This window comes from Ictidomys tridecemlineatus, chromosome 2 (genome assembly GCF_052094955.1).
Source record: "Ictidomys tridecemlineatus isolate mIctTri1 chromosome 2, mIctTri1.hap1, whole genome shotgun sequence".
Taxonomy (NCBI): domain Eukaryota; kingdom Metazoa; phylum Chordata; class Mammalia; order Rodentia; family Sciuridae; genus Ictidomys; species Ictidomys tridecemlineatus.
The window spans coordinates 72,497,179-72,522,346 of NC_135478.1; the positions used below are offsets into that span (position 1 = coordinate 72,497,179).

Here is a 25,168-nt window from a genome sequence, read left to right on the forward strand (position 1 = left end):
TAGTGCCATCCATTTCCCTGCAAATTCTATGATTTTGTCATTTTTTATTGCTGCATAGTACTCCATTGTGTATAGATGCCACATTTTTTTAATCCATTCATCTATTGAAGGGCATCTGGGTTGGTTCCACAGTCTAGCTATTGTGAATTGTGCTGCTATGAACATCGATATGGCAGCATCCCTGTAGCATGCTCTTTTAAGGTCTTCAGGGAATAGTCAGAGAAGGGCAATAGCAGGGTCAAGTGGTGGTTCCATTCCCAGCTTTCCCAGGAATCTCCAAACTGCTTTCCAAATTGGCCGTACCAATTTGCAGTCCCACCAGCAATGTACAAGAGTACCCTTTTCTCCACATCCTCGCCAGCACTTGTTGTTGTTTGACTTCATAGTGGCTGCCAATCTTACTGGAGTGAGATGGTATCTTAGGGTGGTTTTGATTTGCATTTCTCTGACTGCTAGAGATGGTGAGCATTTTTTCATGTACTTGTTGATTGATTGTATATCCTCCTCTGAGAAGTGTCTGTTCAGATCCTTGGCCCATTTGTTGATTGGGTTATTTGTTATCTTATTGTCTAATTTTTTGAGTTCTTTGTATACTCTGGATATTAGGGCTCTATCTGAAGTGTGAGGAGTAAAAATTTGTTCCCAGGATGTAGGCTCCCTATTTACCTCTCTTATTGTTTCTCTTGCTGAGAAAAAAACTTTTTAGTTTAAGTAAGTCCCATTTGTTGATTCTTGTTATTAACTCTTGTGCTATGGGTGTCCTATTAAGGAATTTGGAGCCCGACCCCACAATATGTAGATCGGAGCCAACTTTTTCTTCTATCAGACGCAGAGTCTCTGATTTGATATCAAGCTCCTTGATCCATTTAGAGTTGACTTTTGTGCATGGCGAGAGGAAGGGATTCAGTTTCATTTTTTTGCATATGGATTTCCAGTTTTCCCAACACCATTTGTTGAAGATGCTATCCTTCCTCCATTGCATGCTTTTAGCCCCTTTATCAAATATAAGATAGTTGTAACTTTGTGGATTAGTCTCTGTGTCCTCTGTTCTATACCATTGGTCCACTCGCCTGTTTTGGTACCAGTACCATGCTGTTTTTGTCACTATTGTTCTGTAATATAGTTTGAAATCTGGTATCCCTATACCGCCTGATTCACACTTCCTGCTTAAAATTGCTTTTGCTATTCTGGGTCTTTTATTTTTCCATATGAATTTCATGATTGCTTTATCTATTTCTTCAAGAAATGCCATTGGGATTTTGATTGGCATTGCATTAAACCTATAGAGAACTTTTGGTAATATCGCCATTTTGATAATGTTAGTTCTGCCTATCCATGAACAGGGTATATTTTTCCATCTTCTAAGATCTTCTTCTACTTCTCTTTTTAGGGTTCTGTAAGAGAGAGTGAGAGAGGAGAGAGAGAAAGAGAGAGAATTTTTAATATTTATTTTTTTAGTTCTCGGCGGACACAACATCTTTGTTGGTATGTGGTGCTGAGGATCGAACCCGGGCCGCACGCATGCCAGACGAGAGCGCTACCGCCTGAGCCACATTCCCAGCCATAAGCTTTTTTTTTTCTCAGATGATAACACAGTGACGTTAAGAAGTAAAATTTGATTTTTTTATTTTTTGAGGTGAGGTCTTGCTATGTTGCCCAGGAATCTTCCCACCTCAGCCTCTTGAGGGACTATAGGCCTGCCTCCAAAATGCAGGGGCTTAAAAACATGTATCAAGCTGGGATATCGCACCTGGAAAGCCCTAAAAAATGATTGAGGAGCATGTGGGTAAAGAAGAGTTCAAGAATCTAGGGGTGGCAGTGGTAGCTCAGTGGTAGAGCACTTACCTTGCACTTGTGAGGCACTGGGTTCTGTCCTCTGCATCACATAAAAAATAAAAGTATTGCATTCACTTACAACTTTAAAAAAAAATTTTTTTTAAATAAAAATAAAAGGGTGCCGCGGTAGGTGGATCATTTGAGCCCAACCAAGAGTTTGAGACCAGTCTGGGCAACATAGTGAGATTCTATCTCTAAAAAAAGAAACCAGGGAGCTGGGGTTGTGGCTCATCAGTAGAGGACTTGCCTAGCATATAAAAGGTCCTAGGTATTGTGTCCAACTACAACTAAAAAATAGATTTAAAAAAAAATAAAAGAAACCAGGACCAGACCATTGTAGAATATGATTAGTGTGCTGCCCTTTATGTGAAAAATAACAAGATAGGACCACAATGGTAGTTTGAAAAACAGTGGTAGCTATTAGTGTTCTCACTAGCAAAATAAGTCCAGCTCTGCTTAAGTTACTCTAGTTTGGATGAGGAGCCAGAAATTCAGCCAAAGAAACAAAGAATGAAATACTTATCAGAAATACTACATTAATCGGGGCTGGGGATATGGCTCAAGCAGTAGCGCGCTCACCTGGCATGCGTGCAGCCCGGGTTCGATCCTCAGCACCACAAACAAAGATGTTGTGTCTGCCGATAATTAAAAAATAAATATTAAAAAAAATTCTCTTTCTCAAAAAAAAAAAAAAGAAATACTACATTAAAATATTTAGACATACACGCTCTCTGCCCTCTTCTCTTTCTCTCCTCTTTCTACCCTTTCTCTTTCTCTCTGCTCTTTCTGTTTCTCTCTGCTTCTCTTTTTCTTCTCCTTTGGGCAGCCCCCAATAAAATCTCTTGGTTGAAAAAAAAAATTTAGACATGATCAAATAATAAAATTGAGTTTTCAGAAAAGAATGACGTAGTGAGGAGGCACTAGTGTAACTAAGTGGTTTTATACTGATATATTATTAGGCACTAAGATGATGCCGATAAGTAGAGAGCCTAAACATCCATAAAAGATGGTGAACAGGAGATGAAAACTCATCAGCGTCCCCTCACATAGCAGCACTTAGCCTCCCTTAGTCCACTGAGGTTCCTGAAGTGCTAAGCAGATAGTGATTCTACTGTTCCAGAACCATTTCTGATTCTAAAAAGATGGGAAATCACTTATTATCAGTACTATCAGGCAAATGTGGTTTGGGTTTCCAAGCCTGAAGTCAAGAACAATAAGGGCCATCTGACTGCAGCATATGTCACCCCATTGATCGCCAGGATTGATTTGGCTGCTCTGGCTGGCTAGGTGGCTGTCCCCTTCCTCCATCAGCACTTCATGTGTGAAGCTGCACACTTAGTCAGAGGAGGACTGTTCTTTAATCCAGGTTATTTGAGTAGCTGCGCTCCCCTCAGAACTCCAAACAAGCTCTCAAGAACAACAAAGCAGGGCTGGGGTTGTAGCTCAGTGCTCGACTCGTATGTGGAAGGCACTAGGTTCAATCCTCAGAACCACATAAAAATAAAATAAACATACTGTGTCCATCTACAACTTAAAAAAGATAAAAAATAGGGGGGGAAGAGAACAGTTTCCCCTCTTATTGGAGAAAAGCTTAGCTTACACTGAAATAATACCACCTAGAGAGCAGGTTTTGTTTGATTTGGGGGGGGCTTTGGGGAGGGTGGTATGAGGTTTAAGTTGCCCAGGATGGCCTCAAACTTGCTTCCTCCTGTCTTAGCCTTCTAAGTTGTTGCAAAGTGCTCTAAAACAGAGAGCTACATCCCTAGCACCCCTAGCCTTTTAAAATTTCTTTTTGAGATAGGGTTTCATTAAGTTGCTGAGGCTGACCTCAAACTTGTGATTCTGCTGCCTCAGCTTCCCTAGTAGCTGAGTTTTCAGGTATGTGTCACTATGCCTGGCTCTGAAGGCAGGTTTTCATAGAAGCCTTGAGAGTCTTCTTTCAAAGAGTATTTGTGTGGTCACTCCCCTGTATGGCCAGGATGGCTCAAGTGATTATTTTCATGTTGTTATTTTTCTTTTTAGTGCTGGAGATCAAACCCAAGCTTTGTATATGCTGGGCAATTACTCTACCACTGAGCTATACTTCTGGTCCTGTTTTAATGTTTATTAAAACACTCCTTGTTTAAGACAAATAAAAGTGATTTCCCATTTGAGTCACTGGTATTTCCTTGTCTTCTGTTAAAGACTTGGTGATTTAAGGAAACATACTAAATAAACAATAAGGAAATCTTTGGATATAGAGCAAACTGTGGAATGGTTGGCATCAGGAGAATAGGAACAGGGGGCTGGGACTATGGCTTAATGGTAGGGCACTTTCCTGGCATGCAAGAGGCACTAGGTTCAATTCTTAGTACCATATATAAATTATAAATAAATAAAGATCTATCAACAATTGAGAAAAAAAAGAATAGGAACTGAAAAGCTTTACCATCATTTCTGCTCATTCAGGTGAGAATAAAATCTGCAAAGGGCAAATCTTGAAATAAAAAGATAAAAATATGCCTCCAGTTCCTCTAGAGATACTACTACCTGTGGTGGGTACAGGTAGGGAGATGATAGTATCTGTTCAAGGGGTGTGGAGATTGAATTAAAGACTATCTTGGCCTGAAGAGAGCCTTCCAGATTCTTGACCCCTGCTCATTCTACACTGTCCACACTCTGCACTTGGTGACCTAGCCACTATTCACCCCATTCAGCCTTGGCCCTGCATGTGCCAAACTTTCCTCATCTTTGCCCCAAACCTCACCTGGGCCAACTGTGGTCAAAAGAACTTCTAGAAACATTGGGGCAGGTGGTCTTTGTGCTATAACCTTTACTCAACATGTTATTGACTGGTCATGCCTCTGTGCGGGAGGCAGCCTATGTCAGCATTTGATTTCATTCCTTGCAACACTGGGTGAAAAGCATGAGTCCATTAGTAGAGGAGCCCGTGGCATCAGCAATCCAAAGTAGTGTTGACTGTCATCCATCGCTTTCTCTTAATTACAGAGGAGTGATGGGTTGAGTTTTGGTAGTCAGAATTTTTAATAAAGAGAATATGTTGTCTTAAAAGCAGTAGATATAAGTCAATGTTGAAGTCACAGAATTTCTATCCTGAGGTTAGCTGCCTTTTGCCCATGCACTTTCTGAGACTATTCTAATGCCCAATGCCTTGTCCTTCTCTTGGCAGTAATCCAGTCCCTCATAGCACTGGTGAACGACCCCCAGCCCGAGCACCCGCTCCGGGCTGACCTAGCTGAAGAATACTCTAAGGACCGTAAAAAATTCTGTAAGAACGCTGAAGAGTTTACAAAGAAATATGGGGAAAAGCGACCTGTGGACTAAAATCTGCCGCAAGTGATTCCAGCAAGTGTGAGCAGAGACCCCGAGCAGTGCATTCAGACACCCCGCAAAGCAGGACTCTGTGGAAAATTGACACGTGCCACCGCCTGGCGTTTGCTTGTGGCAGTTACTAACTTTCTACAGTTTTCTTAATCAAAAGTGGTCTAGGTAACCTGTAAAGAAAGGATTAAAAATTTCAGATGTTCTAGTTCTGCTTTCTTTGTTTTAAAAATCACTGCTTCAATCTACTTCAAAAGAATGGTGTTTCTTTTGTCCAAATTTACCCCAAATCTTCAAGTTACATTTAGCCCATAAGGTTAAAAAAAATAAGGTTGTGGTTCCCCTTCCTTCCCTGCCCTTGCAACTCCCACTTTCTTGCATTCAGTTTATTGTTCATGTATTTACTTCCCCAGAACCAATTCCTCTCTGCTCCACAAAGGAGAAGAAATGGCTCTTGTGGCTTTTCTTCTCCAGTATCACACTGTCCCATGTGGGAGTTAGTTCAAATTCTCCTGCTGCCAATTTATAACATTCTTTTAAAAAATTACAAAACAAGCAACTCCACCTTCCTCCCCCGGGGGGGAAAAAAATGCTGTGCAAAGGGAGGCCCACTCCTTGTGTAAAAATCTGGCTAATGTTTCCACAACAGTATGGATTAAAAGGGCAAACCCTGATGTCTGTATAATGATTGAACTACAGCCTGGCCAGGGAAACCCTGTAATGTCAGGTCTATGGTGACCCCAGAGAAAGGGCCTGCCAGCCAAGGACGCTGCGCACTTGTGCGATGAATTTCTCGCCAGAAAGGCTCCTGATCAGGCTGAAGGCCAGCACCCTTTTCTGCAGCCATGTTAGAAGATCCACTGCTCATCGCAGGCAAAGTAAAAGCCAGAATATCCATTTGAAATTCTAAGTTCCATCTGAATGTGCCACGGAGCTCTCCAACTCCTCAGCGCAGCAGCCCCACCACAGCCCTTCCTTGGCACAGTTTGACCCTTTGCGGGATCAGAATTGGCAGGACTCAGCTTTGTAGCTGGCACCAATCTGGGGTCACTGGGGTCTCTGCTGGCCCCTTCCTTCAGAGCAGCCGCCGGCTCATCCCAGGAACAAGATGGCCTTTCCTCTCCCTTTGGACTCAACAACCTTTGCAGAGTCAAGCTCCACTTGATGCTCGCTCAATAATATCCTTTCAATGTGTTTTATATTGTTTTGATTGCCTTTTTTTGTAGAAATAAAAATTGACCTTAGAGGTTATCATCAGATGAACTTTGTAAGGATTTGAATGTTAATGTCTTTTCAAGGCAAGTGGGACTGTCCCTGAAACAGTAGAGAATATATGGCATTCTGATACCGAGGAAGCTGATGATCCAAACGCCGTGTGTCACCAACTCTGCTTCTGCCACTGGCGGCTTTTCTTCTTGGCTACTGGGGGGACTAGATCCTCTAGAGAAGATGACTTCAAGAAACTTTGCTTTCTTTTTTGACTTTAATTCTATAACTTGAGATCTTTCAGGGCTCATAGCCGTGTAAGTCAGGTCTGGGTTTCGTCTGTGCAGATGTGAGAAGTGATGGATAGGTTAGGGAGCATAACACTGTTTAGTTGTCCAAGCAAGTGGCCCCTGCGGGGTGTAATGAGCTCAGCTTCTTTAGTCCTAGGTACTCGAGGGACAGGTTTCTGGAGACTCCCGTGTCCAGGATGGCAAGAGCACTGGGCCAGTGTTTCCACATCTGTCCATTAATAGAAAGGTGATAATGGATTTTATTTCACTCATACGCAGATTTGTAATAAAATGCCAAATGGTTAGAAGATATCCAAACAAACCACCATTTGTTCTTGTTGCTTCTCTGAATCTAGAAATATTGCCATTCTTGGAAACTGTCCCATTGCTTCATATTCTGCCAATGTAGCTCTGCCTGCCTGTCACCCACTCACTGCTCTCTGCTCACTGTGGGAAGGTACCCCTTATGCCAGCAGCCCCTCTCAGGGACTCTCAGCTCTGGCACTGGCACCCTATGGTCTGCCCCGGCAGCAGAGGCCTGGCTCTCTAGTGGGTGTACTTCCCTTTGGCCTGGGTGGCTTGTTCCTTCTAGCCGTGCCCCAAGGCAGGCTTTGAGCAAGCTGGTGGCCAGCCCTGGCTGCTCCAAAACCAAAAGCTGGATCCTCTGGAGGAGAGGAGAGCTGTAGAGTAGCCACCTATCACTGACCCGTGCTGGCTCAGGATTTCACATCTGCCTAGTTCTTTGAAGTGCCCTGGGTCTTCCTCCTGTCCCTCTCCGCAACGGTGGAGAATAGGCTTTCTAAGATGCTGCGATCCCATTCTGCTGCCCTTAATAAAAATGCTCTCCAACACTGGTTTGATTGTGTGGGTTTCTTCCTTCCTTTGGAGGTGGGTAGTGCCAGGAGCCTGAGCTCTTGGAGAGTGGGAAAGGGTGGCTGGGGCCTTCGAGCTCTCTCCCTTTTCCCATCCTCTTCATAAGAGGCACACAGTGGTGTTCTTATGTCCCCGGAGGGAAGCAAATGGGGTATAATCAACAATGGACAAGCAGAAGAATCTAGAGTGTATCAAGGCCTGCAGAGGGATCTTGTGGATGTCTAGTAAGGGAACAGCAACTTCCACACATGAATATGTCACTTCAGTCCTCCTGTGACACCCCCCCCCCAAGAGAGTGGTGATGCTATGATCCATGTATAGCAGAGGTGAAAATAGGCTCTGAGAAGGGTGGCTTGATCAGTGTCCTAATGAAGCTGGGGCTAGGCCATTTCCCTAAGTGGTTTCCAGCTAGAAACTGACCCAGCATTCCCCAAAACGTTGGGTGCTAAGGTACTCTACAGTAAAAGTGCCAGTTTGGTGTAGCACCTAGCCAGGCTAGTAACACATTTTTGTCCAGGCCTAGTTCCCTTTCTGGAACTGGATGCTAGATAAGACCAGGACTACCTGTCAGTCTCAGAGAGCAAAGCTTGGAGGTTTTAGTAATAGGGACAATAAGGGTCTTTGCCTTTAGTTGCAGGTAGGCTGCTCTGCCACATGGATGTGCCACATCCTTTTTCATCTGAATCTCAAGGCAGCACTGTGAGCACCATTATCCTTATGCCTGTTTTTATAGAGGAGGAAACATGTTCTGGGTGATGACAAGGGCATCTGGCTGTTTTTGCATTTACTCCTGAGCTGCTTGCATCCCACCAATCAGTACATTTTCTCTCAAAGGGTCCAGTCATGGCTATAGACTCTTCCTCTCCTCCAAAAGTCATAGGCATAGAGGACCCTATAGACTGGCTTCTCTGACCAAGGGACCGAGTCTTTCTCATCACCAAACAGGCAGCAGCTTTTTTTATTTTATTTTTTTGTCTTTTCATTTTTTTTTAAGTTATTGAGGATCTTTATTTTTGTTTATTTATATGCAGTGCTGAGAATCAAACCCAGTGCCTCATACATGCTAGGCAAGCGCTCTACCACTGAGCTATACCCCCAGCCCCAAACAGACAGCTTCTAAGCCCTGCTCCAACTTCCATTTGGCAGTTCCTCTGTGCCCTTCACTTGCCATCCAAAAGCCAGATCTAGTCTTAATTCTTCCTGCCCTGTTTTTTTCCCCCCTTTTCCCTGCTTCCTCAAGTTCAGTGTGGCAATTGGCATCATTCCAAGATAGCAAAGCTGGGGGTGGGACTTTTTAAGTGCAGCATGGTACCTAGCCCAGGCCATGCCTGATAAATGTCTATTTTCTGGGTGACTGGGACATGTTCTTATTCAGAGACAGGGCTCTTGGGGAACTGGGCAGGCTTCAAGACCAGAATAGAAATGACTTGCCCAACACTGTGCAGAGGCTCAGGGAAGGAAGTCACCTCTTCTGGAGCACCCTTGTGGCTATTGGGCCCTCACTGCAGCCCCTAGCTGGAGGCACACTAGGGTAACCAGGACAGTACCTCCTGGCAAAACCCACCTTTGTTCTCATACATTTTTGTGAGCTTCTTTAACCCTACCTCCCAGTGTGGCCCAGATCACATTGATTGTTGCCTTGAAGGTTGGACTGTGTCCCAGTATCCAGCCCTGGCCTGGCACAGAGCAGATACTCCATATATGAACACTGAGTGGATATATAACAGTAAATCACTGTCTAAGTCATTCTGCACAGCAGTTTGGCATATGTAATACTCTACTCCCACCCAGCCATGCCAGTAGCCCACCAGTAACCACTCCAACAGGTCCTTATTACTTTCCCTTCCCTTGTGAGGTAGTCCTTGTTTGACTGATTCTCCTACCAGTCTGGCCATACCCTACTTTTATCTTAAATTCCTAAGGTCCCTAGGGTTGTTCTAAACATCCATCTTTGCTCATCTTCCTTCCCTGGGTGACAATAGCCGTTTCTACAGTTTTATCTAACATTTGTGCAGAACCCTAAGCCCTCCTGCCTACTCTGCATCTATCTTTCAAGCCACATAACCAGTTACTTATTCCTCTGAACACCCCATAGTAGAACAAGGCCACTCCAAGGCCTCAGCCAGCAGACTTCATGAGTGTGACCAGATCACCCAGGGCCAAAGCAAGGAGGTAAATGCTAGACAGCACATGGAACTAAACTTACAGTAATTCCTGTTCATAAGCATGAGGGAAAGGAAGTAGAAAAGTGTTGTAGGTGTCAGAGTCAAGGTCAACTGGAAGGTTAGGATGGAAGACCAGCATAGAGCCAGAAAAAGATGTGGAGGGAGGTGAGCTAAAGCCATGATCAAGGGGATGGAGACATGGATAAGTGCATGCAGGAAGAAGGACTAGGATACCTTGACCCTTTCAGAAAGCTGGGTACAGTGGCACATGCCTGTAATCCCAGCAATTTAGCAAGATCTGGTCTCAAAAAATTAAAAAGACCCTTGATATGGCTCAGTGGTAAAGCACCCCTGGTTTCAATCCCCAGTAGCAAAACAAAAACAAACCACTTGTCCCTTTAGACTGTCTGTGTTCAGATTAAGAACTCTCTTGACACCTGATCTCATGGATTCGTAACAGTCCAGGGCCCAGTGCACTTCGAATAAATAAATCAGTATGTCCAAAGCCCTGCCCTATCACTCCAACCTCTAGGTCTGTAAAATGGAGACACATGAAATTAAATGAGACAAAAAGGACCATGTAGTGTTCCACCTGTCTTACTATCCTTTGGAGTTGGGCAGAAGGACTCTTTTCTCTCAAGTTCCCCACTGTCTTCCCTACCTACTCTGCATGTCTCAGGGACCCTGAACCAATTAATATGGTGACCCTGTCACCAGGCCCAGTTAGGAATCCCAGGTTCCCATTTCCACAGAAGACTGCCCTTCCTGGAAAAATTTAAACATACTCCTTTAAGCTTGCCTTAAAGGGGGGCCTCCTCACACCTGCCCCATAGAATGACTTATTTAGAACAGATGACCTCTTTTTAAGTAAAAATCGAAGTTACCATGCCTCCCAAAAAGCAGTTTGATGAGACAATCCTATTCCCATTCCTTATAAAAAGAATAAAGGAAAAACAAGCCAGGTGAGGTGGCAACTACTTGGGAGGTTGAGGCAGGAGAATCCCAAATTCAAGACCAGCCTCAGCAACTTAGTGAAATCTTGTCTCAAACTAAAAAATGAAAAGGACTGGGGACGCAGCTCAGTGGTAGAGTACCAATGAGTTCAGTTCCCAGTACCAAAACAACAATAACAAAAACCACTTCAGTATTGCTGAGTGCGGTGGTATGTGCCTGTAGTTCTGTAACTACTTGGAAGACTAAGGATGGAGGATTGCTTGAGCCCAAAAGTTTGAGGCCAGACTGGATGACACAGCAAGAATCTAACCAGTGAGGCACAGTCACACATGCCTGTAATCCCAGTGACTGGGAGGCTAAGGCAAGAGGATGGCAAGTTGGAGGCTAGCCTTAGGAACTTATCAAGGACTTAAGCAACTTAGTGAGACCCTGTCTCAAAACTCCAAAACAAATTAAAAAAGCTAGGGATATAACTCAGTGGTAAAAGCACCCCCAGTACCAAAAAACAAAAACCACAAAAACAAAAACCCACCATACACATTCCTAAACATAAACAAAACCAGAACACAGAATATTTGCGTAGAATATTGACTTGGTCTGGGCCACAAAGCAGTTACTGTGTACATTCTTGTTTCATGGTTTCCCAAGCACTGTTTACAAACCACCCAAGTCTGAAAGACACATTTTATTTACAGCCAATCCCTGCCCACTACCCCTGCCCAGTCAGGGGTTTACATTACAATGTGAATTGTCACCAAATGCTCTGCAGGCCCAGATGTCATTGTCTTGGCCTGCATGCAGCCAAGAGTGGCTTCCTTAATACCTGGCTGTCACTCTGAACCATGAGGACCTGGGCACAAAGCAGGCAGTGTCTCACTGTGGGAAGTGGGTTCCTGCCCAGGCCATGGTTCCAGGCTGTGCCCAGAGGTTATTCTGGCCCCTTTCCCCCACACCTATAAGGGGCATTAGCAATCGGCTCACTGTCGGAGTTATGGTGGGGCAGGGCTCCAAGAAGGGTTCCAGAGTGGCCTTGCAGAGGACTCCCGGGGCCTCTTGGAGTCCAGGTCGTCAAGGGCGCAGAGCTGCACGCCATCTTGGGCAAGCTGGGCCCGCAGAGTGGGCGCTGTGAGGACCCGCAGCTCATGCAGCCTCTCCCAAGAGCAGGAGAAAGCATCAGGGCCCTCACCACAGCCCCCGGCTGGAGGCACACTGGGGTAACCAGGGTGTGCCATCAGCTCGGCTGTCAGGGCATGGCCTGCAGGGATATCTTCCAAGGCTCTCGCCAGCGCCCCCAGTACGCGGTGAGCAGACATGTGTCGGCCGCAAGTGCTCAGGCCCACGAAAGCATCCGTCCACCTGTAGGTGCTGGGGCATCAATGGCAGAGCAGGAAGATCCTGAAGGCTAGTTAGGGGTTAGGGCGGGAAGGAACTAGAGTGGGGCAGCCAGTCGATGCCTGACCTTTTTCCAGGTTGAAAAAGGGACACTCTGGACAAGTGAACCAACCCGTGGGACTCTGGGGATGGGGTCGGGATTGGGAGTCCGGTGCTCACCATAGGCCATGACGGGAGAAAGGACCCATAGCTGCCCTGGCATCGCGCTCCACTGTGCAGGCGAAGGCACGGGCTGGGTCTTCCAGCCACGCGCAGCCGCTCACACCACGTTCTAGCGGCAGTCGTGTGAAGCGCACCCCAGAAGCCTGCAGCGACTCAGCAAACACCTGACACACACCTGCTGACGAAGCCGCCTCAGAGAGGAGCACATCTCCTCACCTGGGAGCTAAGCCCCCCGACCTGGGAGCTTGAACCCACGAACCTGGGAGTACGTGCACATGCTGATGTCCGTCCACATGCGTAGGGTCCCTGCCCAGCAATTCCCGGAAGCGGCTTAATTGGGCCTCCAGCTCCTCCCGCACCTGGAAGAAGCATAGATATTTGAGCTTCAGGGAGCAGCTACAGAAGATTCCCTTCTTGTACAACTGTAAGACTGAATAAGAGAAGGATCTTGCCGCTCCTGTCCCTAACGACTTCATGGTAATCTCCGGGCCGAGCTTTGGGGATAAACGCGTGCATCCTCCTGCTGCCGCACCTCCGCACCTGAGGCAAAGCCACGTCTCCGGCAGCTACCGCCTCCCGGAATCCCATCTTGCCCAGAAAGAAGCCTTCGCGGCTCAGCAGCGACGAGGCGCCTAGGCGGGCTGGGCCTACGGGTCGACCTTCGGACAGGTTGGCGTGGAGGCCGGTAGGGATGCTGTGCCTGTGGGCGGAACAGGATCTGGAGCCCAGACGCCGCGGGGCAAATGCATCCCCAGACCCGCTGGATCCCGTAAGGGGCCGCCCTCACCTGCGGGCCAGCTCCGCCGCGCTCTCCGCGGCCGCGCCGTTAACCAGCAGGGATACACTGGTCACAGTCCCTGCCAGGAAGGCCTCCACGATGCCCTCATCGCGCCGCGGACAGTAACCGAAGTCATCTGCGGTGACCACCAGCCGCACGCGCGGACCAGCCATGGCAGCTTCAAACCTTTGATGGAGACTTGAGGGGTGTGGTCTAGACAGCCCAGGCCCCGCCCAAGAACGCTGCCCAAAACCCCGCCCTGACGCACACGCCTAGTCTCGGCTATCCTTCGCCTTTGTTGTCACCACCTAGTGGTTCCTAATTGGCTCTGTAACCACTCCGCCGACTTTGCTCTGTTGGAACTAGTTCAAGACTGCATTTATAATTACAACAGGACGAACTTTCCTTGACTAATAAAGTGAACGGCAGAGCGGGGCGCCGTGACGCACGCCTGTAATCCCAGTACCTGGGGGGGGCTGAGGCAGGAGGACCGCAAGTTTAAAGCCAGTCTCAGCAATTTAGTGAGGCCCTAAGCAACTTAGCAAGACTGACTCAAAATAAAAAGGGATGAGGAGGTGTCTCAGTGGTTAAGCTCCTCTGGGTTCAATCCCCAGAACCAAAGAAGAAGAAGAAGGAAAAAAAAAAAAGGTGAATGTTGAGAAATGGGTTTTTATTTTGTTTTTTTTTCTTTTGTGTTTTTTTTTCTTTGTTTAAAATAACAACATAAAAGAAAAAGAAAGGAAAGGAAAAGGAGAAAAACAAAAAACGAAAAAGAAAAACTCCTTTACTCTTTCCAGAGATCACCATTGCTAACTTTCTGGGTAGTGTACTTCCAGTATTCTCTAAGAAGATAAATACACCTAATTTCACTTCACCATCCAAAGATGATCACATCAATGCTATTGCATTCTTGTAATTTTTTTTTTGTATACCAGTGCCTATGAACATTTTTCATGTTATTAACTATTTTGATTTTTTAAAATTGCCTATTGTCCTTTACTTATTTTTCTAAGAAGAGACATTTCCTTAGTAAAGCTCTTAACAAGAAAATGAACATGTATGTCATGATAATGGCTTCATTTGAGAAAGATTAGCCTCTGTGTCTCTGGAGCTCCGTCCAAAGTAACAAGTTTTACATTTATAACTTAATTTTTTAGCTCTTTGGGTCCAGAAAGCCTTACCTTACCTATGATTATGTCACTAGTTACCATGATGACAAACAGTTTTCATTGTAATGTGACTCTCTTGATTTATTTTTCACTATGGAAATCATGGTATTTGTGTCCAGTCTTTGAGATTGGTAATGTCATTTGTGTTTTGCAGATAAGGAAACTGAGTGTCAGAGAGGGGAGGAGTAGTGAATCTGGGATTAGTCCCTGCAACTCTGGGCCTACACCTAGGCCTCCTCTGATCCTCTTAGTCCTCTTAGGGGAAGAGAAGGTAGAGTAGAACTTGAGAATAACAAATAATACCTCATGGAGCCTTGTAGGTAATGGAGGACTCAAAAAGCCCTTCAACCAAGCTCTTGACATACAGACTGTTGTGTTCAATCATACTAATTATTGAATTAGCAGACCTCAACTAACTACCGTTCTCCACTCTGATCCTGGAAAGGCCAGAAGTCCTGAGGTTGTAAAGTGGAAGATAGCATTTATTAAGCACCTCCTGGGTGCCAGGCACTGGAAAGGGCTGACTGTCTCAGTCCTTGCCCCAAAGGAGCACCATTTGGTAGACAAGTAACAACATGCTGTGGTAGACTCTGGCATGGGGTTTGTGGTGAATCTGTTGGACAGAAGAGGAAAGGAAAGGGAATGTGGTAATGTTATATAGGGCATCTCTTAGGGTGTCAAGTGTGTTGTATGAAGATTTTATGTAATGCTGTACTCCCTATGTAGAAGGATGTTAGTCCTATTTTCACACAAGGAGTCTATGCTCAGGTTGAATCACACCCTCAAGAAACAGCACAGCCAGGAATTGAAGCTGGCTAGGCCTGTAACTGAGAGCTGGGACTTTTTCCTCTGTTCTCAGGAAGACTGCAGAAAAGGGCTCAGACAGACTCTGTGTGGTCTATTACCTTGGGCAAGGGGAGCAGGCCCCTGGAAAGAATAAATAAGAGCAGGAAGCCGAGGGTTTTGCAACTACCAGGAGAAACTGAGGAAGGTGTGTTTGTATTGAGATTGGAGGCCATGGCTTTTGCCCTTAGACTCATTTGGGGGCAGTTTAGGGTCACAGATCCGATTCCCCAGATTCAGAGCCCCTGGCCAGAGAGCGAAATCCACAGCCACCGGAGTCGCCTGTGACTGTGAAGGCATCAGAGCCGGGGCGGGGCAGTGGGAGTGGAAGAGGAGTCATCGTGGCCCCGCCCCCAACTATTGTGTCGTAGGAAGCAAGTGGGCAAAAGGACCCTTGTTAACCAATCAGGGGGCGGTATTTAAATAATCGAGCAGGGAGCCCCCCCCCAACACAATCCAGCTCTCTATGAGGTGGTCAATTAGCGCGCACAGACCACACAAGCTAGCCGAGCAAGGTAGGACTCTGGTGAGCGGGTCGATCATAAGCCAGGGTGGGACGCCAGGAGGCCCCGGTTTAGAGGAGAGAGGGTCAGATACATCCCGACCCCGAGACCACTGAGACAGGATACGGACGTCCCCAGAGATCCCCACCCTTACGACTCCAATTGGGGGCAGTCCACGGACGCCTAGTGGGCTCCGAGCAGAGGAAGAGTTATAAAGGACACGGAGTGTGGGGTGCGAGGTACCAGCTGACCCCGGGGCCACTGACATAGTCAGGGACGGACGGAAAGAAACTTGGACTCGTGGAAACCTGGGCGCACCATCGAGACCCTTACGCCATTTTCCCGCGTCCTGCAGAGTGGAATCTGTTGTGGAACTGAAGAGAGAAGGCGGACAGTGGGCTTGGCTGCTTGCATTATGGCCAGCTGTCGCCACCACTCAGGATACCTGGCCGACGATGAGGCTGGCCACAGTACGTACATAGCACGGGTAAGTGTGCCTAGCAGGATCCGAGCCTGATGCCACGGACTACTAATACTCGTTCTTGTTTCCTATTGATCTCCTCTCTGGTCCTCTTAGTGAAGTCCTTATTATAGGCTTGACCTGTCTACGACCCCTTGCTGGGCTCTGATCTCCCTTGATTTCATTCCCAATGTCCCCTGACTCCAGTGTCACAAGAGGGACCTGGATCAACTAGGAACTCTGAGTATGAGCATGGTGTCATCTCAGAGTCCAGGACTCAAGTTAGAGAAGCAGCCATATGTAAAACAGGGCTCAGGATCTCCTGTGTTCTCTGCATCACAGCAGTGGAGACAGGGATGGCTTGCTCCTTGCAGAGATTCAGAACCACAGAGACTCAGAGGGGTTTTATCATTTGCCCAATCCCACCACATATAAGGGTAGAAGTGGGCTTTCAGACTAGGTCTTGTGTATGTGAAATGTAGGTTTGGGGAACATTTCAGGGAAATCATAAATATATCCTTATTTGTGAAAGTGGAGGTTGAACCTCAAAAGGGGCTATTGTGGACACTGTCACACAGCCTGAAGATGGCAAAGTCAGGGTCCAAACCTAGGATTAGCATACTCTAAAATGCAATTCCTGGGCTTTGAATTAGCTCCGTGGTGGAGCTTTTGCCTAGCATACTCAAGACCCTGGGTTCAATCATCAGCACCACCAAAACCAAAAAAACAAAACTGGAATTTCTTCCACTGTTCAATCTCCATCTAGCTCCTAGCAGCCCCCTAGGACAGGGACCTCCCTCCCCTGCAGGGCATCCTGCAAACTGTGAAAAGCCTGTCTGCTTAGGTGCAGCCACCCAAGAAGCCACTGTTGCCAGAAATGGGGTCAGCCTCCAAGCTGGGTCGTATGCCCCACCCACCATCAATGGATGGCAACTCAGCTTACCGGGGCCACCGCCAAACTGCTAAGGGCCCTCAGGCTTTTGGTAGCTTCTTGGATTTCCTGACTGAGGGCCAGGTGTTAGACAGCCTACAGACAGTGGTGGAGGAGGCAACAGAGCGCATGGCTGCTATGAAGACAGAGGCTGGGGTGCCACTGGTAGAGGTCCAGGACCCAATTGAGGTGCCAAGTGGTAGGCGGCCACGTGTTCGACCCAGCTTCAGCACTGTGCACCGACACCGTGCTCAGCCCAGCCTCTGTACTGGACGTCCCAACAATTACCCATCTTGCTCCAGCTCCATGTCTGACTCCCATAGCAGCCTCACAGCTGGCTGTCTGGGCTCCCACAGCTGGAACAGTGACTTGGGTGCACAAGGCTTAGGCTCAGTGCCACCCATGAGGGACAAACTTCTACTGGAGAAAAACCTCAAGCGACTACTGCGGTTGGAGAAGAAAGGGGTGAGATCTGGGTCCATGACTGGGGCTAGTGGGGGGGATGGACAGGCCAGGGCCAAGCGTGCTTGGCTGCTTCTGGACACCTCTCAGAATCCCCTCCCCCTCTCTCTCTCTGCAGAAAGGCCTGAGTCAGCCCAGTTCCAAGAGGGACTCCCTGCTATGGGACTCACTGGGCAGCCAGGCCAGCAGCCAGCGGACCCGGGAGCAGCCATTGTCTTGGTTCTCAGGGCTGCTGGGCTCCAGACCAGGCACTCCTGAAGCATCAGAGATGGGACCTGGAGAACGAGAGCTGTTTTTCCTCAAACGAGAATTCAACAAGGAGATGAAATCTTTGCTGAGCCAGCCAGCATCCTTTGACTTGCCTGGCTACTGTTCAGTCCGTCAGCCCCATTGCACCCTGGACTTCCTGGCTAAGCACCACCTCTTTCCTGCTCTGCAGACTGTGGTCAGCCAGGCTGTGGACAAGCTCAGTTGTGCCCGCCGCCCAGATGGCTGCCCTCTTTTTCCTGTCAACTGCGATCCCAACCCAGCATTGTCATTTAACTTGCTACCACAAGACTCCAGGATGGTCACACCCACTAGGAGAAGGGAGCACTATGATTCTTTCCTCAGTAGAGCCTCCAGCTCCAAGATAACTCCCAGAAAAAACAAGGGCAAACGGGGCTCCCCCCCTGTGTCTAATGCTCAGGTGGCCACCAAACTCAGGCTCAAGGTGAAACCTACAGAAGAGACCAATGTCCCTAGCCCCTCACTTCACCCCAGGCAGGGGACTCCTGACTTAGATCCCAAATTACAGAAAACACCTGTGTTCCAGAGTTCCAGCCAGAAAACCAAGCCTTGCCATGGCTTGCATCTCACCCTGCCTGCACCTGGAATCACAGTGGAGTTGGCATCTAGTCAGGGTTGCCTCAGGGGACCAGTCCCACCTCCACTTGTCTCCTCCCACCCTCTTTCCTCCTACCTTTTCCCCATCCTCTCCTCTTCGGCTTCATTGAGTTCAAAGGTAATCCCCTCAAGGGTGGGGCATGGAACCTTGAGGACAAATTTGAAGGGCAGTGACCCTGTTACCCACCATTCCTAGCAGCCACTGTCACTGGCAGGTGCCCAAGATCAAGGTCTCTCTTGACCTGCATTATGGAAACCTGCTGGGCATAGTACAAGCTGCTGGAATACCAGGAATCCTGGCCTAGCTACTACTAAATATTGTCAAAGATGAATAAAGGCTATTTTTTATCCTGGATATATATTTTTTAATGTTTGTATGTGAATCTTGGAGGTCCTCCCATATGGAAAGGGTCTTGTCCCTTGTGGGGACTCTGCATCCTAGAGTCTAGTTCCCTCTAAATTCAATTGCAGGACTCTCCAGCCTCTCTGATTTGCTTAGGGAAAGTTGCCCAGGGGGACTATGTGGACAACATAGGTGATTTTACCCTGGTGGGTCTCTAGCAGTCCCTCAATCGTGCCTTCACTAAGGTCCAGGTGTGCTTCTCTCTGAACATGGGCTGCAGCATCAGCTTGTAGAAGCCCAGGTTTTTCAGGCTCAGGTTTGCTGGCACCGTGGCTGAGGTCCCTAGCTTTGCTGCAGGCCTAATAGGTGAGGCAGGTGAAGTGATCATGAGGGTTGGCTATTGAGTATCACAGCATAGAAAATGTGGTAGGGTTTATACCCTTAGTGTGATAAGTATGACTTCTATATTTGTGACAGGCTGGGCTGGTGGGGCTGCCAAGGAGATGTGATGGGTGTCACAAGGCAGCAGGAAAGGTAAGACCAACAAGATGTGACATGTCTCCTTTTCCCTCCTTGGCTGCCACATAGAGCCCCAGTGTCAAGTTCACGAAGAAGAAGTCGCTGCCTTCCATCTCATCCAAGTCCAGCATATCCCACCTCTCCAACCCCTGGTACGAGGAGCTCATCAACTTCTTGGTTGAGCAGGCAGTCTCCTTGCTCATCTGCAAGTACAAGTTTGAGAACAACCTCAAAAAGCAGCTTGGCTTCATCTCCTTCCCAATCACTGAGACACTCATGGACCTTTTCCTGGGCTTCAAGAAAGTGAAGGGCTCCCATATCCGCCTGTCCTCGAAGATAGACTGGCGCTGCCTGTTGCACAAGCTGGAGGAGGACCATTTGCTACATCAGGTCTCAAGGCAGGCCTCGCGGCTGGGAGCCCACCATCCCAGTAGCATCTCCCAGGTTGGTGCTTCCCAGGTCAGTGCCTCCCACGCCAGCACCTCCCACCATCGTGTTCCCCATTTTGGCCCTTCATGGCGTAGCACAGTGCCCCTCACCCCACAATCTACCATGCATCCTGAGCCAGTAACTGACCGGACCAAGGCCCAGGCCCAGGCCCATTCCCAGGCCCGGGCCCAGGCCCAGGCCCAGACCCAGGCCCATTCCCAGGCCCAGGCCCAGGCCCAGACCCATTCCCAGGCCCAGGCCCATTCCCAGGCCCAGGCACAGGCCCAGGCCCAGACCCATTCCCAGGCCCAGGCCCATTCCCAGGCCCAGGCCCAGGCCCAGGCCCAGGCCATAGAGCCTGGCCCTTCCCTCAACATTGAGCTGCCAATCCTCCAGCTACACAGCACTCAGGAGCCTACTACAGAAGAGGGGAAGATACCCACAAGCCTATCAGAGCCCAAGCTGTCTGTGTCATCCACCACCAGCATGGGCTTCAGTCCTCCCGAGTCCAAGGAAATGGTGAATGTCGAGGACATTGATGGCAGTGACAAAGACAAGGATAAGGACAGTGATGAGGTCAAGAATGAGGTTAAGGGCACTGATAGTGATAAGGACAAGGACAAGGATAAGGACAGTGATGAGGACAAGTATGAGGATGAGGGCAGTGATGAGGATGAGTATGGTGATGAGGATGAGGACGAGTATGAGAATGAAAGCAGTGATGAGGAAAAGGAGGAGGATGAAGGCAGTGATGAGGATGAGGATGAGGATGAGGATGAGGTCGAGGATGAGAATGAGGATGAGGTCGAGGATGAGGATGAGGGCAGTGATGAGGACAAGGAGGAGGGTGAGCAGTATTCTGTGTATGACAGCGAGTCCCAGAGCTTCCCTGAGCCTGGATTGGAGACAACCATTAACTACTCTGTGGACATGGGCCACAGTGACCCCCCATGATGTCCCCATAAGCCACACAAAGTGCTCCATTCCCTGCTCCTGCTCCTGCTCTTTTGGAGTGACTTCCCACTCAATTGGCCCCTGCCCTGAGCAGCGGTCAGGATGGGATGAGAATACCCATGAGAATTTCTGCTGATCCTCTCAGGGAAGCCAATGAGAGAAACAGAAATAAATATGTTCATTTCTCATTCTGAGATTTCTGCTTCCCTTTCTTTTCTTCCTTGCATCTGCCTTTTTTTTTTTTTTTTTTTTGGTACCAGGGATGAACCCCACAGGGAGCTTTACCACTGAGCCATACCCTCAGCCTGTTTTTTTTTTTTTTTGGCGGGGGGCAGGGTTTCTATAAATTGCTTAGGGCCTCATTAAGTTGCTGAGGTTGGCTTTGAACTTGTGCTCCTCCTGCCTCAGACTCCTAAGCCACTGAGATTATAGGTATGTACCACCATGCCTAGCTGCTCCTGCCCTTTAGTAGCACCTTTAGGGTGGGCCTAGCTCAGCTGCAGCTATCCTTCATGAAAGCTAGTATCACTCTGACCCTGAGGAATCTCATGTGCTCTGCCTTATAATGCTCTCCTCTCATGTGACCAGCTTCCTTCTACTTTCTGCCTGCTTCATTGTGTGGTTCTTCTCAACTCTAGTCTGCAATTTTCTGGTTCCTCAACCCTCTTAGGACTCCTGGTCACCCCTCAGTCACAGTCCCTGTGCATCATGACTCCTGCATTTTGGAAACTTTCTCTGCCTGGGAAAGCTCCCTCCTTGCTTTGGTATGTCACAGCCTCACATTGCAGCCAAAAAACATGCAGTCTCACCCTCTCTAGCTATTCTCATGGCTACCTGTATCTCTAATTTGTGTTTCCCAACACCCAACTCCAGAAAATCTGGAGTTTCTATGCCAGGCCATGTGGTGGTAGCTGTTGGTCAATGGGCTGTGGATTGGCTGCCCTAGGGCATGGCTTCTGCTGTGATTGACAAGTTTCTTCTCCAAGGTTATCCTGGAATTTCTGGCTATCTTGTACTTTCAGCAAAGCATCACCTTTCCCTCTGCCTTGTAGGGCAGCTTGTTTATTGCCTATTCATGCACCTTCATTCAGAGAACAATTCAATCTCTCCCCTCTAGCAAGAGAACATGTAAAGACTCTACACTATACTTTTCTTGTCTAGGTTGCCATTGTGGGGCACATGGTGGGTCTGTTTTGCCTCTCTTTCAATGCATAGAGGTCAGGCTTGCTCAGCCATGCTTGACCATGCTCAAGGGCCCAAGAGTCCATACATGAAGATATATCAACAGAAGGGCTCACTCTAGAGTCTGGCAGGGGAGTTCTCTTGGACATTAGCCACATATAGCCACCCTATAATTCAGAATCCTAAAATGGGTAGATCAGGGACCCATTTTTCTACAGAACTCTTGTGGCACAGATCTTTTAGGGCACATGTTTGATTCAATTCCCAATCAACCACCACTACCACCACAGCAATACCACTTGACTGCGATTGATTAGTCACATTGGCATATCACTATTCTAAGCCTGGTTGATTGCTAACAACGAATGTGGATGCTACAGAGTAGCTATTATCTACCTGTCCAAAAGCAAGAAACCTACCAGTAAAAAGGATCTAAAAAAGAAAGCCCTCAGGCTCCAAGAGACAGCAGCTGCTATGATTCCCACTCATCAATGGAGATTAGAACATAGCCCTACATCAGAGGCACATGTCCCTGGGAAGAGCTGGAGCAGTACTTTTGGAAACTATTGGAACATTGTGCTAGATATGTGTGTCCTTATCCTGTTTCAGTTATCTCTTGCTGTGTACAAAATACCCCAAGGTTTAAATAGCTTCAAACAAAAGATCATTTATCATGACATTGGGATTGACATGATAGGCTGAAGTTGCTCATGTGACTGCTTTCAACTGAGAACTAAAACATTCTAAATCGGTTCTCTTCCTCCAGGGTATCTCTCCATGTAGCCTCTCACCATGCAGTCAGTAATCTAGTCTGCACTTCCTTACAGCTTGAAGATACACTAACTTCCTAGAAGGAAGAAGCAGCAACCACTGGAGTTGCTATGACTTGTGCTTAAAAGTCCCAAAATAGTACTTCTTTGGCATTCTCTTAGTCAAAGAAAGTAAAAGTCCCTGCCCAGATTCAATGGGAGGGAAATGGATTCTGTCTCCTTTGCTTACAGGGATGGGAGGAATTTTTTGTTTTGTGGTACCAGGATTGGAACTTAGGGCCTCACCCATGTTGGACAAGCACTCTAAGTTATATTCCCCAACTTTGAGATGGGAGGAATTGTTTGTGGCCATATTTAGAGACTAGCTACCACTCTTTCTCCCCTCCATGACTAGATGCATCTCAAGCATGGACACAGGTTGAGCCAATCAGACTGTCTCTTGAGAATCTAAACCTGAAGACAAACTGTGGTTGAAAGGTACTGAAGATGTTATGAATAGCCCTGGGCCATAAGATGATCCAGGGAACATTTTTCTTCATAAGGGAGGCAGAAGAAGAGCTATGAGAAGCCATGAGGCTACACAAGAGTCAAGGAAGAGTCACTCTGGCCTCCCCCACTTTGTTTCTGGGGTTTGGTTTCTAATTTAAATGATAATCAGAGATATTCTAAAAAAAACTATATTTGGGAATTGCAGAGCATCACAAGGGAAATATGTGTGCCATAGTAAACTTTGAGCATATTCGAGGAGAACGAGGCAAAGGAAAACTTTTAAGGTGAAATGAGACTCAAAATTGGTGGTACACACCAGTAATCCCAGCACTAGGGAGACTGAGTCAGAAGGCTCACTTGAGTCCAAGAGTTCAACACCAGCCTGGGAAACATAAGAAAACATATAATAATAATAAAGTCAAAATGAGAATTATATATGCCATTTTGAAACAGTATTTGACTACAAGGAACAATAACAAGGGAGACACTGGTCCAAGATTGAACAGACAGTTGCTGGGCAGACATCTTTGTAGAAGTAGTTTTGTGTAAGGTTGTGGTGGTCCTTGTGTGAAGTTGTGGTTCTGGCAGAGTCTTTTATGATAGTTCTTTTTTTTTAATATTTATTTTTTTAGTTATCGGCAGACACAACATATTTGTTGGTATGTGGTGCTGAGGATCGAACCCGGGCCGCACGCATGCCAAACGAGCGCGCTACGGCTTGAGCCACATCCCCAGCCCCTTTATGATAGTTCTTTTTTTTTTTTTTTTTAAAGAGAGTGTGAGAGAGAGAGGGGGACAGAGAAAGAATTTTAACATTTATTTATTTTTTCTTAGTTCTTGGCGGACACAACATCTTCGTTTTTGTAAGTGGTGCTGAGGATCGAACCCGGGCCGCACACATGCCAGGCGAGCGCGCTACCGCTTGAGCCATATCCCCAGCCCTATGACAGTTCTTATTATGAAGCCTGCATGAGATCCCCTCCTTCCTAGCCTCCTGGTTTTATTTACTTATTTTGGTTAGGGCATTACAAGTTACTTCATTTTGATTCTGACCGCTTTGACATAGCTTACTTAGAATCCTGTTTCTGCCTGTCAGAAAGATAGCCATTCTCTTGTCCTAAATGCAAGTGAAAAACCATTGGTGACTTTCAGCAGGAGACTGGCATAATCTGTTTTGTTTAGTACTGGGGATTGAACCCAGGGGTGCTTAATCACTGAACCACATTCCCCAGCCCTTTTTAATATTTTATTTAGAGAAAGGGTCTCATTAAGTTGCTGAGGGCCTTACTAAGTTGTTGAGGCTGGCCTTGAACTTGCAATCCTCCTGCTTCAGCCTCCTGAGCTGATGGGACATAATCTATTTTCTGCTTTAACATTTTTCCTTTGTAGATAATGCTGTGGCATGGAACCAGTGTAGTAGAAACAGCGAGATCTAATAGGAAGTGGTAGATGATACTTGTTAGAGGGGGAAATGGGCTTAGGTGGAGGTTTCAGGAGAGATGCCTTGAAATCTGTTTTGGAGTCAGGGACATCAACACTTATTTGATTAGACATAAGGAGTGAGGTAAAGAATCAAAGAAGAATTCAAAATTTCAGTCTTGAGCAATTGGTAAATGGAGATGCCAATTTGCTAAGACTCAGAAGCCTAGAGGAGGAGCAGCTTAAAGGAAGAGATCAGAATTCTGCTTTGTACATGTTAACTTTGATATGCCTGCTGACATGTCCAAAAGAACATTTTCATTGCCTCTCAGATTGTACTGTTGTCCCTCTACCTTGGATTGGAGGCTCCCTCAAGTACAGGGTTTGCCAAGTCCAGGGTAGACCTTCTTAAGCCATTTAGACATTCTAAATTCTAAAAATATCAAGGTGCCTTATTTGATATATAATTCAAAATAAACATAATATTAAACATTGAAAATCTTAATTGTTTTCAGGGAATATAATGTGTTTGCCTAGCATGGGCAAGGTGGTCCTGAGTTCAATCCCCAGCATCAAAGAAAATAAAATGACAAACACCCTAAAATCACATGCTGCTGTCTTTTTTTTGGGGGGGGTACTGGGGATTGAACCCAGGGTGCTTTACCACTGAGCCATATCCTCAGCCCTTTCTATTTTTTATTTTGAGATAGGGTTTCACTAAGTTGCTGAGGCTGTCTTTGAACTTGTGAAGGGGGAGGCCCCTTCAGCCTCCCTGAGTTGCCAGGATTGAAAGTATGCATCACTTTACCCAGCTGTTACTTTCATTCAGAAGG

At 47.0% G+C, this 25,168-nt stretch overlaps 3 protein-coding genes across 9 annotated transcripts in view; 2 read left to right on the forward strand and 1 right to left on the reverse strand.

Annotated features, from left to right (window-relative positions):
* Ube2l3 (ubiquitin conjugating enzyme E2 L3) overlaps window positions 1–15,885 on the forward strand; it is a 74,693-nt gene extending 58,808 nt beyond the window's left edge. For 2 of the 3 annotated variants that reach the window (XM_005334483.5, XM_013362518.4), the window contains one exon: window positions 5,006–7,507. In XM_005334483.5, coding sequence (XP_005334540.1) covers window positions 5,006–5,160 — 155 coding nt within the window. In that variant the 3' untranslated portion in view covers window positions 5,161–7,507. Of the gene's footprint in view, window positions 1–5,005; window positions 7,508–15,847 lie in introns of those variants that run through there. The other variant, XM_078038843.1, reaches the window with a different exon arrangement.
* Ydjc (YdjC chitooligosaccharide deacetylase homolog) lies at window positions 598–13,207 on the reverse strand. 5 transcript variants are annotated; one of them, XM_078038837.1, is made up of 5 exons: window positions 12,987–13,206; window positions 12,740–12,899; window positions 12,459–12,558; window positions 2,416–2,471; window positions 598–1,394 (listed from the first exon to the last, which is right to left on the reverse strand). In XM_078038837.1, the coding sequence occupies exons 1-5, from the start codon at window positions 13,148–13,150 to the stop codon at window positions 1,362–1,364; spliced, it is 513 nt and encodes a 170-aa protein (XP_077894963.1). In that variant the 5' UTR covers window positions 13,151–13,206; the 3' UTR covers window positions 598–1,361. The 5 variants fall into 5 exon arrangements, with proteins under 5 accessions (XP_077894963.1, XP_077894964.1, XP_077894962.1 ...); XM_078038834.1 differs by lacking the exons at window positions 598–1,394; window positions 2,416–2,471 and adding exons at window positions 11,316–12,010; window positions 12,197–12,374 and having other exon boundaries at window positions 12,987–13,205; XM_078038835.1 differs by lacking the exons at window positions 598–1,394; window positions 2,416–2,471 and adding exons at window positions 11,684–12,047; window positions 12,197–12,374.
* Window position 15,886: 1 nt separating the features above from the next.
* Window positions 15,887–20,669, forward strand: Ccdc116 (coiled-coil domain containing 116). The gene is made up of 4 exons (XM_021732656.3): window positions 15,887–15,979; window positions 16,797–17,348; window positions 17,464–18,057; window positions 19,162–20,669. Exons 1-4 carry the CDS (start codon window positions 15,908–15,910, stop codon window positions 20,473–20,475), a joined length of 2,532 nt encoding a protein of 843 aa, XP_021588331.2. The 5' UTR covers window positions 15,887–15,907; the 3' UTR covers window positions 20,476–20,669.
* The last annotated feature ends 4,499 nt before the right edge of the window (window positions 20,670–25,168 follow it).